Raw genomic sequence first — 14519 nt, 5'->3', positions numbered from 1 at the left:
GTGTGGGATAAGACTTTTATTGTTGTTGTTGTATTGTCATCGTAAAAACATTTGCATAAACAAGCAATTAATTATATTTAGCTTCAATTCATTCAACATGAGCCACACTAAGTCGACACAAATCAACTTTAGCATCTATTAAAGTCAATGTTGTGCTAATATATGTCGTCAATCTACCATGTTTTAATTCCGGTAGATTAATAGCGGAAATTAAAGGTATATCAGACTTTAGAACCTGGTAAACACTTTTTCGCTATTAATCTACCGAAACTAAAACATAGTGCACTAAAAATCAATACTACTTGTGGGTTCTTATTATCGACCAAAAAACAAAATGACTTATGGGTTCTAATTCTTGATATAACTTTTGGTGGTTTACTACATAAACTTAAGTTTCTGAAATTTAATTGGAATAGTACAATATTGTTTAAAATCAGGTACTACACATTAACATCACCAAGATTTAAAACTCAGTGACTCATCACCAGTAGTTTATTTTTCCCAATTTCTTACATACTAAATTTTTGAAAACCGAGTAAGTGTTTTTAACTCATCTACCGGAAAACTCATAAGTTTATTTTTCCAACTTTTTATGTATTTGAAAAGTCAGTTGTTTTAGTCGGCTTATAAGTCAAAAGTCCTTGTAACACTGTTGCCAACCCAAATGACTAGCTCTTATGTAAGTGTCATAAGAGCGGACTTAGATGCAACAAATAAAAGCAAGGTGACTTCAAGCTAACAATGCGCTCGAAATCTCCTTCATAAGGATTTTTCTTGGACCTGCAGTGTGGCAACAACAATGTGCTCCAATTATTAGAAATTGGGAGGCTTATACTCAACCACAAAAGTTAGATTAAGAGTTGAGGTTTGCACTACCCTTATAAAGGTTATATATGCTCTATCTCTAGCCAATGTGAGACTTCTAACACACCCCCTCACGTCCAGGACTGAACAACCTGGAACGTGCAATCAACAACAACGGGTGCCCCAAATATGGGAAGTCTCCACAACAAACAACAAATTGATCTAGGATAGACTCTGATACCATATTAGAAATTGGGATGCCTATACTCAACCACAAAAGTTAGCTCAAGAGTTGAGGTTTGCACTACCCTTCTAAAGACTATCTATGCTCTATCTCTAGCCAATGTGAGACTTCTAACACCAATCCTATAAATAGAGATTTGATTGTTCATTTACTTAACATTCTATTCATTATAGCATATCTTTGAGTTCTTCTAAGACTCATGAATTATCTCCTTGCTCTTTTGCTAATTTGCGTCAGAGTGTATTCTGCATGTACCCCTCATCACGCCATGGACAAGCACCTCTGCAACGCGTTCACCACGAATCCAAGTAATGCTCCGCCACAGATACCAGGAGAACCTTCAAGTTTGACATATATATTTGAAATTTAAAAATTCGGTGAACGCGCTTTTAAGATACAGGGGATGAAGTCGTGAGATGTTGGGGTTGGAGAAAAATGAGGTAATTTTAGGTTTTTATTTTTTTATTGTTTTAAAGAGATGAGAATTTTGGGACCTTGGGGGTGAGAATAACTGAATAACTCTTTTGCAATTGTTGCCAAATAGTGCAAAGTGCAGGTCGTTGATAATTTTTCTATTTTTATATCATCCAATACTAATCAACTAATCAAGTCATGCGGACGTGCAGTGTCTAGGAGAAGAGCAACACGATGATGATTAATTTAGACTTGAGTTGAATTTGAGTTCATTATATGATTTTTAAAAGGAGAGTCATCCTCTTATTGCAACTCTTATCTCTCATCACGCGTTCCATGGTGTTTATTTTAATAATTTGTTATCTTGTAAGATAATCCTATCTAATTGTTAATTAAACTGCATTTGACAACAGTTTAGTGAGAGTGCAGATCAACCACGAGACACAATCTGACAATGACAACATACACCTCCTCCACAGTCCACAAGAGAATCTAAAAGTTTTGATTATTCATTTCAACACACACAAAAATGAAAGAAAAAGTACCATAGGGTTATTAATATTTGTTATTTTTATTTAAATAAAATTAATGAGAAAAAGAGAGGAAGCTGGGGATGATAAGGGCGGTGATGGAGAAGAAGAAGTGGTTGTGAGTGGAGATCGTGATGTGTAGAAGGGGTAGATACTAACAACAAAGGTGGTGAGTCCCACTATGCTTTCCCACCACCCCCATCCAAGGAATCTGGTCTTATATATCACACTTTGACCTATTTCATTCATATTATACCCTTCTTTTTTAGTAGTCTGGACAATTATGATGTGTTGTTTTCTTAATTTCAATTAGTTATATGGTATAAATGATAACATTTTATAATATGGGAAAAAAGAGCAAAGTATATATTTGCCTACTTGACTATAAAAATGTCTCAAAAGGGAAAATAAAAGTAAAATTCATTTTTTTTTTGAACTTGTAAAATTCATTTTCACATGTGCAGTTTTTACCATTTGTACAATTATAATATGACACACGGCTAAAAATTGAAAGTTCAAGTAAATTATGATATTAGTTAAATATAAAGATAATGAATAAATGATTTTTTGATGTTAAACAAGGTATTTCCCAATAGTCAACATGTAAGAGTAATCTTTTTCACATTGACAACGCATTGTGGTAGAATGCTACTGTGGTAGAAGGCTAATCAATGAGTTTCTTTGTTAATAAGTCGACGCTAAGTGGCGCCAGTCAACCCTCGATCCACTCCATTCATTCTCCTCCCTCGCATCTGCCACCCTCCTTCATCTCTCTCTTGCCCATCAAATTTGCCTAGCTCCCTCCATTGACCCACTATCGCACCGCTGCACAACACCCCACCGTCGCGCCGCCACTCCCAACACTCCACTTATATATGACACCCTACAGACTTAACATAGGCATTGCTAGTAGGGGTGTTCATAACCAAACCAATCCAAACAAAACCGACAAACCGATCTAAAAAAACCGAAATCCAATCAAACCGAAAACCGAACGGATTAAAAATTGAAAAAACCGAAATTATTTATTGGATCGGATCGGATTTGATTTCCAAAACCGAACCAATCCAATCCAAACCGAACATTCACAAATATGTATACTTTTAGTTATACATATATCATTCCATTTACACTTACATAGTACATATTTGTTGTATATATATTGATTATATCATACATGCTTATTTATAAAATTATGTTTTAATAAAAAAATTCAAATAATTATTTGAACTATATACATGCATCAAAGTAAACAATTATAATCATAATTTAATGTTATATTAATGTTATAAATTATGTATCGTTGTATTTATCATATATTATATATTTTTAAAATTTATACAACACAATTTCAAAGTATAAAAAAATAAAAAAACCGAACAATCCAATCCAATCCAAACCGCTATAGATTGGATCGGATTGGTTCGGATTTGAATTTGAAGATATGAAAAACGATAGAAAGGGGGGGGGTTTGAATAGCGTTTTCAGAATAAAACTTCCCACTTAAGATTTTAGCAAATCATTCGAAACACAAGTAAAGTGCTTAAGATAATAGATGAGAAAAGCACACAAGGATTTTATCCTGGTTCACTTGATGAATCACTCAAGCTAGTCCAGTCCACCCGTGAAGGTGATTTCTTCCTTCTTAGAATGAAGATAATTCACTAATCAGAGATTTGTTACAACTGCACTTGAGACCTACAAGTGACTAACAATACACTGACTTAGCTCACACTAAGATTCACTCTCTTAGGGCCTGTTTGTTAGAGAAGAGTTTGAGGAGAGGGAGATAGCCAAGAGAGAGATAAAAGAGAGTTGGAGTTACCTCCCTTGTTTGGTTCAATACAACCAGAGAAGAGAGGGACAAATATTGCGGGCCCCACGTTCTTTTTTCTCTCTTCGCAAATTGCGAAGAAATCCAACTGCAGCAGCTTTTTTTTTTTCTTTTTTATAGTTAACCTGTTTGTGGTGGTGCCACATCCCCACTAATTGACTTTTGGACCGCCACAAAGATTTAATATATATAAAAATGTCTTATCAACTTTTAAAAGTAATATTTTCTCACTCTTCCACCTCATTACTTCTCATCTCTCTCTCATTTATCTCTATCATACCAAACAACATCTAAATTCACTCTATTTCTTACCTATTTCTCTCTACTCAACTTCTCTCTTCCATACTCTCTCTTCTCTATCTCTCTCTTCTCTACCAAACGAAGCCTTAGTCTTCTATAGGATCCGATCAACCTTGATCTCATAAAGGTAAAAATAAACAACTGTTTAAAAAGTATTGTTTACAATGAGATTGCTTCTGAAAAGCTTGTAGTAAACACAATGAATTCGATGAAGAAAGATTGTTAAGAAGATTTGAATATTGCTTGCGCGTATAAGTTTCTTCAACAACATCTTTCAGTCTTCAGCCTCTATATATACTCCAAGAATTAGGGTTTGAACATTGCATGAGAATGCTACCGTTGGAGGGCAGATCTGGGATTTCCAGCTTCTACTGTGGCTGAGAATGTTAGGTTAGGTCATCAGGATAGTACACTGCTTTTGTACTTTGGATAGTGACGTGACCTTTAACCTTGTTGACTTCTGATCAGAGGAATGCTTCGTGTTGGAATTTGTGAAGCTTGTTGATCAGAGTCAGAGGGAAGCATGGATCCTCTGACCGTTGTAGCTTCTGATTCTGAACTCAGAGGAGAAGTACTTGATCTTCAGAGTCAGTTTGCTTCTGGACTTCAGAGACTTCACTTTTCAGCTTCTGGATCTTCAGAGTCTTCTAAACCATCAGAGCTTCTGAGCCTTCAGAGTGTCTGGGTTATCAGAACGTCTGGATCTTCAGAACTTCAAGTGAGCTGAGTCCACATCAGAGCTTGACTATCTTCAGATCTTCTGAAGCTAGGGTCACTCTTTAAGCAAGATGCTTTTGATTTGTGTGAGATTACATCAAGGTCGGAGCGTGTCATGAAACACTCAGAAAACACGTTAGAGTACCATAATTGTTCATACTAAAACATTAACTTGTAATTATCAAGACATATAGTTGTACTACATGATCAAAACTTGATCTTACAGAATTTAGTAAAAAATCCATTGGATGACAAAATCATAAAACCGATGAGATCGGATCGGATGATTTTTTTCCTCAAAATCGATCCCATCCAATCCGCGAACACCCCTAATTGCTAGTATATATGATGATCTGATTTTTGAGTTTTCCTTTTCGTAACATATTCCAAATGATGATTTGCATGAGTTTTATTTTTCTATAACTCATGGTTGTCAATAAAAATATTACAATGATTATTGAAATAACAATGCTACAATTAATCTCTCTATTCATGACTCGACCTATATTTGCATTTGTAATATACACATTTGATAGATATGTATCGAATAGAATATGTTATGAATAGTTCACTCAAAATCTTGATGAAAATTTGAAAAAAAATGCATGGTGGCCAATAAAGCCTACAGTAGTTTGAAGAGAGGAGCACGAGACAAGCCAGCTTTCAGACTTTTACTCCTCTTGGCTTCTGCTTCTTATCACACAACAGGAAACAAAACCATCTCAATCACTCTATTTTTTCTGCTTTCTGAAAAATTAAAAAAATAGAAAAAAATCCTCTTAATTTATTATTATCCTCACTTGTCACCAACAACACCCCATTAACACCCCATTGATTCAAGTGGTGCATGCTTGATTCCTTTTAAGTAACGTACTCGAACGGAAAAAAACTCTGTTGGGAGAGTTAGTCCTTGGTGATGGGATATTTCTGACTCGAATAAGATTAGCTCTGAAAGGACACCTGTCTTAAAGAAAAATTATTATCCTCACTTGCCAGTGTAAAAATCTCTCCGTCACGGGAAACCGTAGTTGAATCTCAACTATCAACTCTCAACTCTCTCTCTCTCTCACACACACCAATGTGAACCTCTTTCTCTCTAATGGCGAAACAGCTTCTTCTGCAACTTCTTCATCTCCTTCTCCTTCTTCCTGAACAACGCTGTCGTTTTGCACCTCCTCTTCAAATCTCCAACTTCGCATTCTTCTCCTCTCTGTAACCTCTTCTTCTCTCTACATTTCGGAACTCTGCAACTTCCTCTTCTTCAACTTCCTCCACCGACTCACTCACTCAGGTACATTTTGACTGATTCAACTGTTTTTTCTATTTCTATGCATTTTTTTGTGGTCAAACTGTTAGTCAAAGTTTATCGCACTCACTTCGATGTCACTGTTTCCTTCTTCTTCTGCATTTGCTTTGATTCGTGTACTGAAACACTTTTTCTGCTATAGATTTCTTGTTTATTTCGTAGTTTATTGCTCTACCTTGTGTTTGGTGCACAAGATCCATGGTTACTTCTTCTTCACCACGCTATCGTACTATCTGTATGCTGAATTGCAATCAACATTGCTCAGAAACCTGGAATTTTACTACACTTTTTGATGAATAATCACTGTTTAAGTTGCATTATAGAGGATTGAGGGGAAAAGGTTAGCTTACAAGCATATGAAATTCTTGACTAACTTTGCTGCTACTGTAGTTTTTCTTCTTAATCACTTAGTTTGAGTAAATTAATATGATAATTAATTGTTTCTTTAACTTTCAAGTGTTGTGGTTTTGTTATTTACCTTACCTAATCTTTTTGTGAGGATCTCACATACTTGTATTGATCTGCATCTAGGAGAGGGAATTCTCAATTCTCTTACTAATTTGATGACATGGAGCAGTATGAAGTACTTGAGCAAATAGGAAAAGGTTCTTTTGGTTCCGCGCTTCTCGTGAGGCATAAGCATGAGAAGAAAAAGTGAGAATGGAACCTTCCTTTTTTTTGGTGTACTATTTAAGATTAAACGGCTATGTATTCAATTTCATAAATCATTATTAGTGATGTTGTTTAATATCTGTCTTTTGATTATAGATATGTGCTCAAGAAGATTCGTCTTGCTCGCCAAACTGAGCGCTCTCGAAGATCTGCGCACCAGGAGGTTGGTGCTTCAAATATTGATTCAATTGGGCGACTAACTGATTATCTTGTGTTCTTTCTGTATTCTAAAATATTCTCTTCTTCATACTGTGTGATTCCTGGTGCATTATTGTTCTATTTCTAGAGGAATTTCATTTGCTAAATGCTAGTGGACCTAAAGATAAGTTTCAAAGTTCAATAGGAAAATTAGGCAGAAAGTGTTGCAACTTCTGTTGACTGAAATGTTTGATATGAAATTATTTGTGGATGTGGTTCTTGATATTTCTAACTTACTTGCTTCTTATGGCATTTATAGATGGAACTCATCTCTAAATTACGAAACCCTTTTATTGTGGAGTATAAAGACTCATGGGTAGAAAAGGTATTTTACTTCTTAATTGTGATATCTCTTTATCTCAATTACAAGGGTGGCTTCTACAGCCCCCCTACCCCTAATCATGAAAACTCTCGAGATGTTTTAATTCTTACCTATTTGGTCTTCTCCGGTTCTCCCTTTAAAGGGCTGCTATGTCTGCATTATTATTGGTTATTGCGAGGGCGGAGATATGTGAGTCTTTCTTCTTGTGGCATACAGTTTATAGTTCTATCTTCTTTCAGCTTTTGTAAATTGAACCATGAACATTTTTCAACGTACATTATTATGTAACACAGGGCTGAAGCTATAAAGAAAGCTAATGGTGTTCTGTTTTCTGAGGAGGTTATTTTTTAATGCTTTTTACTAATTACAGATATTTTACTCTCTTTTGACTTGGACAAGAATAAGAAAGCATTGTATTTATTGCATTTGATATCTAAAAAGCTCATTTGTTTGCAGAAACTTTGTAAGTGGCTTGTTCAACTTCTTATGGCACTTGACTACCTGCAAAGGAATCACATTCTTCACCGTGATGTCAAGGTCTATAACAGATTTCTCTTTTTAAGTGGCAGCAGTATTTCTATTTCCATTTGAACTCTATTAAGCTTTATACTAATGAGAAAGTCACATGATTCCATCAGTGTTCAAATATCTTTTTGACGAAGGATCGTGATGTACGCCTGGGTAAGTTATTCTTTGGTTCCTTTAAATAAGGCATAGATGATAAAATTTTTGCTTACAAGTAATTTATGATGAAGCAGGTGATTTTGGACTTGCCAAAATGTTGACTTCCGATGATCTTGCTTCCTCTGTAAGAGATGTGTAATCTTTGAATTGAATTACCTTCCTACTTGTATCTTTAACCACCACTTGTAATATCACTGAATCATTGTAATGAATTGTAGGTTGTGGGAACTCCTAGCTACATGTGCCCTGAGCTCCTTGCTGACATACCTTATGGTTCTAAATCAGATATTTGGTCCTTGGGTTAGTACTCGTGTTCTGGTTATCTATTCCTCATAAAATTTCTATTATTGGCTTATTATGAATATATGATCTCTGAAATTGGTTATCCAGGATGTTGTATATATGAAATGGCAGCACATAAGCCTGCATTCAAAGCATTTGTAAGTTTCTTTTTTAAATATAAAGGTTAATTGTGTGTTCCTTTTTGTCTTGGAGCATATTTAATAGTTTCATCTCTCTCTACTGTTGGGTGAATAAATTTCAGTTTATTATCAACGGCACTAACATTTCTCAACAAATTGACTATCATCAAATTACAATGTTCGGACATGTATCTTGTGTCCAGTGGACTGACCTCCTGACTTGAGTCCTGTTAATTAGCTTTCTTTATGTAAACCCATTTACAATGTTTTGAAGTCATGTTTTTTATTTATGCTTATCACTGTATATTATCAGCTGCATGGTTATGCATATATCTCAAAGAATTGAAATCTATACACATTTACCGTTTTCATACATTTTCTGCAAACTTTCTTTATATAATTACCTAATTATCTTTTGATTTCTTTGACCAGGATATACAAGCATTAATTAACAAGATTCATAAGTGCATAGTGGCTCCACTGCCAACAAAATATTCTAGTTCATTGTAAGTCATCATTCTTTCATCATGCAGTCAGTGTCTAATCTTGCCATTTGCATATTGCAGTGTCATTACTTATGCCATAAAAAATAGCATTTTGCAAACCTAGCGGATAAAGTTGTCCAAATCTAACGGGAGTGAGTTTGGCAAAGAGAGTTCAAAGTGGGGTGTGTATTGGAGTTCCTGGATAGCATGCTAAAGAAGTATTTCCCTTAACCCCAAGCTAACACTGAAAGTGAAAAATACACATGATACCCCCTCATCCCTTCAGTTTTCCTTTTTCTAACTGAATATATAATCCAGTTCCTTCTTTCTTCTCTAACTAACCTTCCCTCCTAAATCCTCATCTTGAGCCTTTCATAATATACCTATAAGGGTCACGTGATAGAGCTAGCCTTAGTGACTGCTGGGTTATTTTTTTTCTCTTGCACCACGTTAATTGGGCTTCGGTTCTTATCAGGTTTCTTGTTAATTTATAGCAATCATTATTATAGAATGTATAATTGATGGTTGATCTAGTCATATTTATTTTCTCTTTTGGCAGTCGAGGTCTTGTTAAGAGCATGCTGCGTAAAAACCCAGAGCTTAGGCCCAGTGTATGTATAATTCTCCTCTGACCTAGAATAATTTAATGCAATGTATTGGTGCAACATCTAGCATACTATTTTATTTTCTGGTAGAATAAAGAAAGGGTCATTTATGCTACCATCTGAAGATCAAGCATGCAATTTAACAATTCATTCCTCAAACTATTAGATTTGAGATATAATGGTCCTCTAAAATTCATTCTTATGATTGCTTTTTGAAGTGTGCTTTCTCAACCCTGGTTGTAGTTTGTCAAGCTTGGATTAACAGGAGCCCTTTTGGCTTGTCTGGTTGGAGATGAGTTGGGTTGGTGATGGATTTCACATCAAATTTTATGGTGATTTTTGTTTAAGTTATAGGGTTTTAGATAACAACGGAGGGAATAGAAAGAATAAAGACTTCTGAATTGTGATTATGGTTTCTTTTATACAAAAGACTAAGCACTAACCTTTGTTTATAACTTTATACTAATATTAGACTCCTAATCTTAAATAAGGAAATGAATCATGAAAGGTAAATAAATATGAAAGCATACCCCAAGAGTTAATCTAAAATAATCTTAATTATTCTAGGATATAACCCACATATTATGAGATATTTTTCATATATTCTAACACTCCCCTTGAAGCTAAACGAAAACACAAATTGTTTGGTAGAAAAGGTTTTACCGTTTTAGTACCACCACAGTGCTTCAGTAAAAGGCAGTGCAATTTAGCAGGAAAACAGGGTATTGAAATGTTTAGGGAAGAGGTTTCAAAATACTAGTTTTGGAAATATAATATAAAATCCTCAATCTATTTCACCTAAAAATTTCAGTTTTTTCGTTTAGTTGGTTCATGTCATGATATGGTGGTATGAAAGCCTGTAATATGATCAATTGGTTTAGACCTTAGAATTTAATTCTTACTGCCCCCATTTTTCTATTAAAAGTTGAATTTGAGCACAAGGTTGGTGGACCTTTGTCATGCTTCAAACCAAGAGGGCTGTGGAATTTAAGTCCTCGATGTATTTTACCTATAAATATAACATAAGCCATATAGCTTAAACTTTGGAATAATTGGTTCATGAGCATGACAACTAGCAATGTTTTCAAAACAGTAGCAGTTATACACTTATACTAAGCTTTACAAAACAAGCCTTTCTAATTATTCCAGTCAGTTATTTGTTTGGTATATTAATGATGTCTGATTGACTGAGGATGTAAGTCAGGGGGGTGTTAAACAATAGCATCCTTGGCGGACCTGTGTAATTATGTCTATAGAAATTCAAGGAAAGAAGTAGGTGTAATTTCCAATTTAAGGTCTTAATAAATATGGTCCACCTAAGGTGTAACACTTGAGGTAAGTTAGACAATCCTGTAAATTATTATCCGGATCCTTAAATGTTTCAAGTTCAAAGGTAAAAATTGATGATCAAGTCGTAGCATTGATTTAGTAGGGGTCTTGTGTAACCTCTTACTGTTAAATGCTTTTCACACAAAGGTTAAATCCATAAAGGAAAACATTCCTTACTTTAAACTTTGAGGTGTGAAAAAAGTCGATTTTGTTGTTCAGGCATCTGACTGTATTTCTGGGGCTGCCGTGCCACCATTATCCGTATTATTATCCTCCTTAACTTCATCACTTACATGGATGCTTACAGTTCTTTCTTAATTATTACAACACAATATTATTCACTATGAGAGATTATTTGGCAGTGTATGGCATTTCATAAAGTGGAGAGTCTCTCATTTATTTTCAAAATACGTGAAGAAAATTCAAAATTAGATACTAAACAATCAAGTTTCTATTTTAAAAAATGGCGAAATGCAAAGAACTGGAAATACTGAATCTCTCATTCACTTCTGCTAAATATTGTTACTGATGACTAACCCACTGAACACATGACAGTAATGATTCATGTCACCAGCAATCTAGTTCTTTTTGTTTAATGTCTTTTCTAGTTTGTTAATCCTTTGCATATATGTTGTCTGGCGTTTGCTTTATTCAACAACAACAGAGCATTATCCCACTAAACGGGGTTGGCTATATGGATCATTGATCCACATTAAAGATATTGGCCAGTTTTACATTGGCTGTCGAAGGCCTAACACAACCTTCCTCATTTACCGGGCTTAGGACCGGTCATGCAAGCATAAACCGTACTATGTATGCTTTACCATACGATTTACATCTGATGTCACATGGTCCTATTTTCTCATTTGAAGTGTTCTTCTGGTGGTAGGCTTCAGAGCTTCTTGGGCACCCGCATCTTCAACCCTATGTTCTTAAGATCCACCTTAAAATCAATAGCCCGAGGCGGAGTACATTACCTGCTCATTGGCCAGAACCAAACTACATGAAGAAAACTAGATTTTTGGTGTCAGAAGATGATACTGTTTCCATCTATAGGGATAGGCGGAATTCTTTCAGCAATCGGGCTCTAAATCCTAGTGTATCTGGAGCTGATCAAGATTCTGTATGCTCAACCCTAGAAATAGATTGTATTCCTGATAATTTGAATCAAAGGTTAGCAGAACTACGCATCAGAGATAGCCGTGAAGTCAAGTCAATCCATAAGCCTGTTGTTTCCAGAACTTCTAGTATTGCTAAGACTCGGAGACTCACTTCATCAAAAGTTTCTACCACCAACAAGAAACCAGTGGGACCCTCTAAGGATCGTAAAGTGGTAAGACAATCTTTAAATCCATCATGTTTTCAAGTGTCTTTGTTATTTAATAAGTAAAGCTTTTTTTACACGGCCAACCAATTAGATTTTAAGGATGTGTCATATCAACTAATTAAATTAAATAAAAAAACTGTTTTTCCCATATCTTTAAAATCTGATTGATGGACTGTGTAAAAATCATTTACTGCATAGAAATTATTCTCTTTCTTTATTTGGGTTGGGGTTCGGGGTGGGGGAATATCTGCGACGTCACTTGGTTTATTCATGAAACAAACTCAAGTGAGTCACCATCGTTAAATGTGTGGTTTTACATTGGACTACTCCTAAATCAATCATGGTATTTTTCTAAAAGAATGGGGCAAGTATATTGAGCAAATGAAAAGAACCTTCGTCCTAATTTTAAATATTAGAAACAACTCCTTTGTGTCTCACTATAGAAACCTGTCATAATTTAGCTTTGATATTTGTTTATTTTATTTTATATAATCATTATCTTTTCTTTTATCTTGATTACGTATTAGTATTTAGGTCTCTATGGACATCAAGTTGCAACATCTATACTTCAAACCTTTTTACTGTCAAATAACTGTTATACCACTTTTGTAATTAAAAAGCAGGGACAAAAATGATAAAAAAAAATCATTTTTTGGGTTTAACAATTCTCTGTTAAATACTGTATCTAAATATTTTTTGAATATTAAATTTTAGAATGAGAGGATGGTAACCCAATTCAAGACAAGGAAAGTCTCCGGACAAGAGCACTTACATTTACCAAAACCAACTTACATTTATCTAAACCAAAGGAGATGCATGGGGGCTTGAACTTGCAACCTATCAATTGTGAGACTTTGCCTCTACCAGACCAACCCCTTGGGGTTGGGGTTCATATTTTAATAAAAAGGAGAAAATTCTAGGCTTTTGTTTAAGTTATACCTCAACTATATGATAAAATTAACATCATTTGACAATTGGGGAGATTCTTTATCCTATAATTTGATAATATAACTATACGACCTATGTTATTGGTTCCAAAAACGTTTACATGCCTGACTTTCTGAAGCTTGTGGTTGCAGCTTACTTTTTCAAATAGCACAAAATCTGCCCAGACTAATCGCAGAGCATCATTTCCAATGCCAACAAAGGGTGGTATTCAGCAGCCTCCTTGCAGGCAAAGTGTTGCTGTGCTTAGCCCCGTGTCTTCGCTGGATATCTCCGTCAACTCTCCCCGTATTGACAAGATAGCTGAATTTCCATTAGCATCATACGAAGAGTCATTCCCTATTAATAGAGTATCAACCTCTGCACAAGATTCATCTCATGACAATCATTCAACTGTGATAGACAAATGCACTGTAGAGGTACTTGATAGAACTTCTAGTAGGCCTAGTCGTAACGATGCCTGGCAGGGAATCAAGCGCAGCATGTTAAAGGAAATTGATGAGGATAAAAGTGGTTCCTCTGATAAAAATGCAACAGCAGGTGCATCAAGCCGCACATCTTCTGACTTGCGGCGCCAACAGTTTGACACTTCATCATTCCAACAAAGAGCTGAAGCCTTGGAAGGCTTGCTTGAATTTAGTGCAAGATTGCTGCAGCAGGCAAGGTATGATGAACTTGGGGTTTTATTGAAACCATTTGGGCCTGGGAAAGTTTCCCCAAGGGAAACTGCTATCTGGTTGAGTAAGAGCTACAAAGAGAACAATTTAAACCTGGAAGAACCCCTGTAAACTAATGTAATATGTACTGTAGTCATTGATAGAGTTCAGTATTTCTTTTCTTAAACGGGAACATTTAGCCAGTTGATTCTTGTAGGTTATCACTTTTTTTCATTTGCCCTTTTCTATTCCACTTTATGGAAAACTGATAACTCAATTTTTCGAACTGATGAATGATCCAGAGGATAGATAAATTCATGATAACATTACCTGTCTGACCAGTATATAATGGTCATTATATATATATTTTTCTGTGTTATCCTTGTTCCTTGACAGCAAAGGGAGTGGAGGTCGGTGCTCTTGCTTTTCTTTAGCTTGAATGAACTACATATACAGAAGTTAAACGGAATAGGATACTCTCAAGTGAATTGACAATGTCAATTGAAATATTGTGTCTATCTCTCTCTTCATAAATGTTCAAAGAGTTCACCCATTTAATGATGAGAGATAAACACAAAATTTCAACTAGAGGAAGAGAGTTTACAATTGAGAGGATCCTAATCCAAGTTAAACTGATATGAAGCTGTGCCAGATTTTGGCTTTTAATAGAGATAGATGTTGCCTACCATATGCATATTACTGATGTGATTTAGTTTCCTAGTGCT

At 35.2% G+C, this 14519-nt stretch overlaps 1 protein-coding gene across 2 annotated transcripts; it reads left to right on the top strand.

Annotated features, from left to right (window-relative positions):
- Nucleotides 1-5848: 5848 nt before the first annotated feature.
- Nucleotides 5849-14118, top strand: LOC130720456 (serine/threonine-protein kinase Nek2-like). 2 transcript variants are annotated; one of them, XM_057571101.1, is made up of 16 exons: nucleotides 5849-6134; nucleotides 6292-6489; nucleotides 6681-6803; nucleotides 6918-6984; nucleotides 7279-7344; nucleotides 7484-7530; nucleotides 7635-7680; nucleotides 7798-7878; nucleotides 7980-8022; nucleotides 8100-8149; nucleotides 8244-8325; nucleotides 8416-8465; nucleotides 8880-8953; nucleotides 9492-9543; nucleotides 11756-12199; nucleotides 13273-14118. In XM_057571101.1, exons 3-16 carry the CDS (start codon nucleotides 6718-6720, stop codon nucleotides 13924-13926), a joined length of 1842 nt encoding a protein of 613 aa, XP_057427084.1. In that variant the 5' UTR covers nucleotides 5849-6134; nucleotides 6292-6489; nucleotides 6681-6717; the 3' UTR covers nucleotides 13927-14118. The 2 variants fall into 2 exon arrangements, with proteins under 2 accessions (XP_057427084.1, XP_057427083.1); XM_057571100.1 differs by lacking the exon at nucleotides 6292-6489.
- Nucleotides 14119-14519: the final 401 nt, after the last annotated feature.

This window comes from Lotus japonicus, chromosome 5 (genome assembly GCF_012489685.1).
Source record: "Lotus japonicus ecotype B-129 chromosome 5, LjGifu_v1.2".
NCBI lineage: Eukaryota > Viridiplantae > Streptophyta > Magnoliopsida > Fabales > Fabaceae > Lotus > Lotus japonicus.
The sequence above is the reverse complement of the archived record's forward strand: the minus strand, read 5'-3'. Positions and strand labels throughout refer to the sequence as shown.

Bases quoted from the DNA above. Each gene is read 5' to 3' on its own strand.
- LOC130720456 (XM_057571100.1), top strand. From the start codon at position 6,718: ATGGAGCAGTATGAAGTACTTGAGCAAATAGGAAAAGGTTCTTTTGGT. The intron at 6,804-6,917 runs GTGAGAATGGAA...TTTTGATTATAG, and splicing joins CATAAGCATGAGAAGAAAAA to ATATGTGCTCAAGAAGATTC. The intron at 8,954-9,491 runs GTAAGTCATCAT...CTCTTTTGGCAG, and splicing joins ACAAAATATTCTAGTTCATT to TCGAGGTCTTGTTAAGAGCA.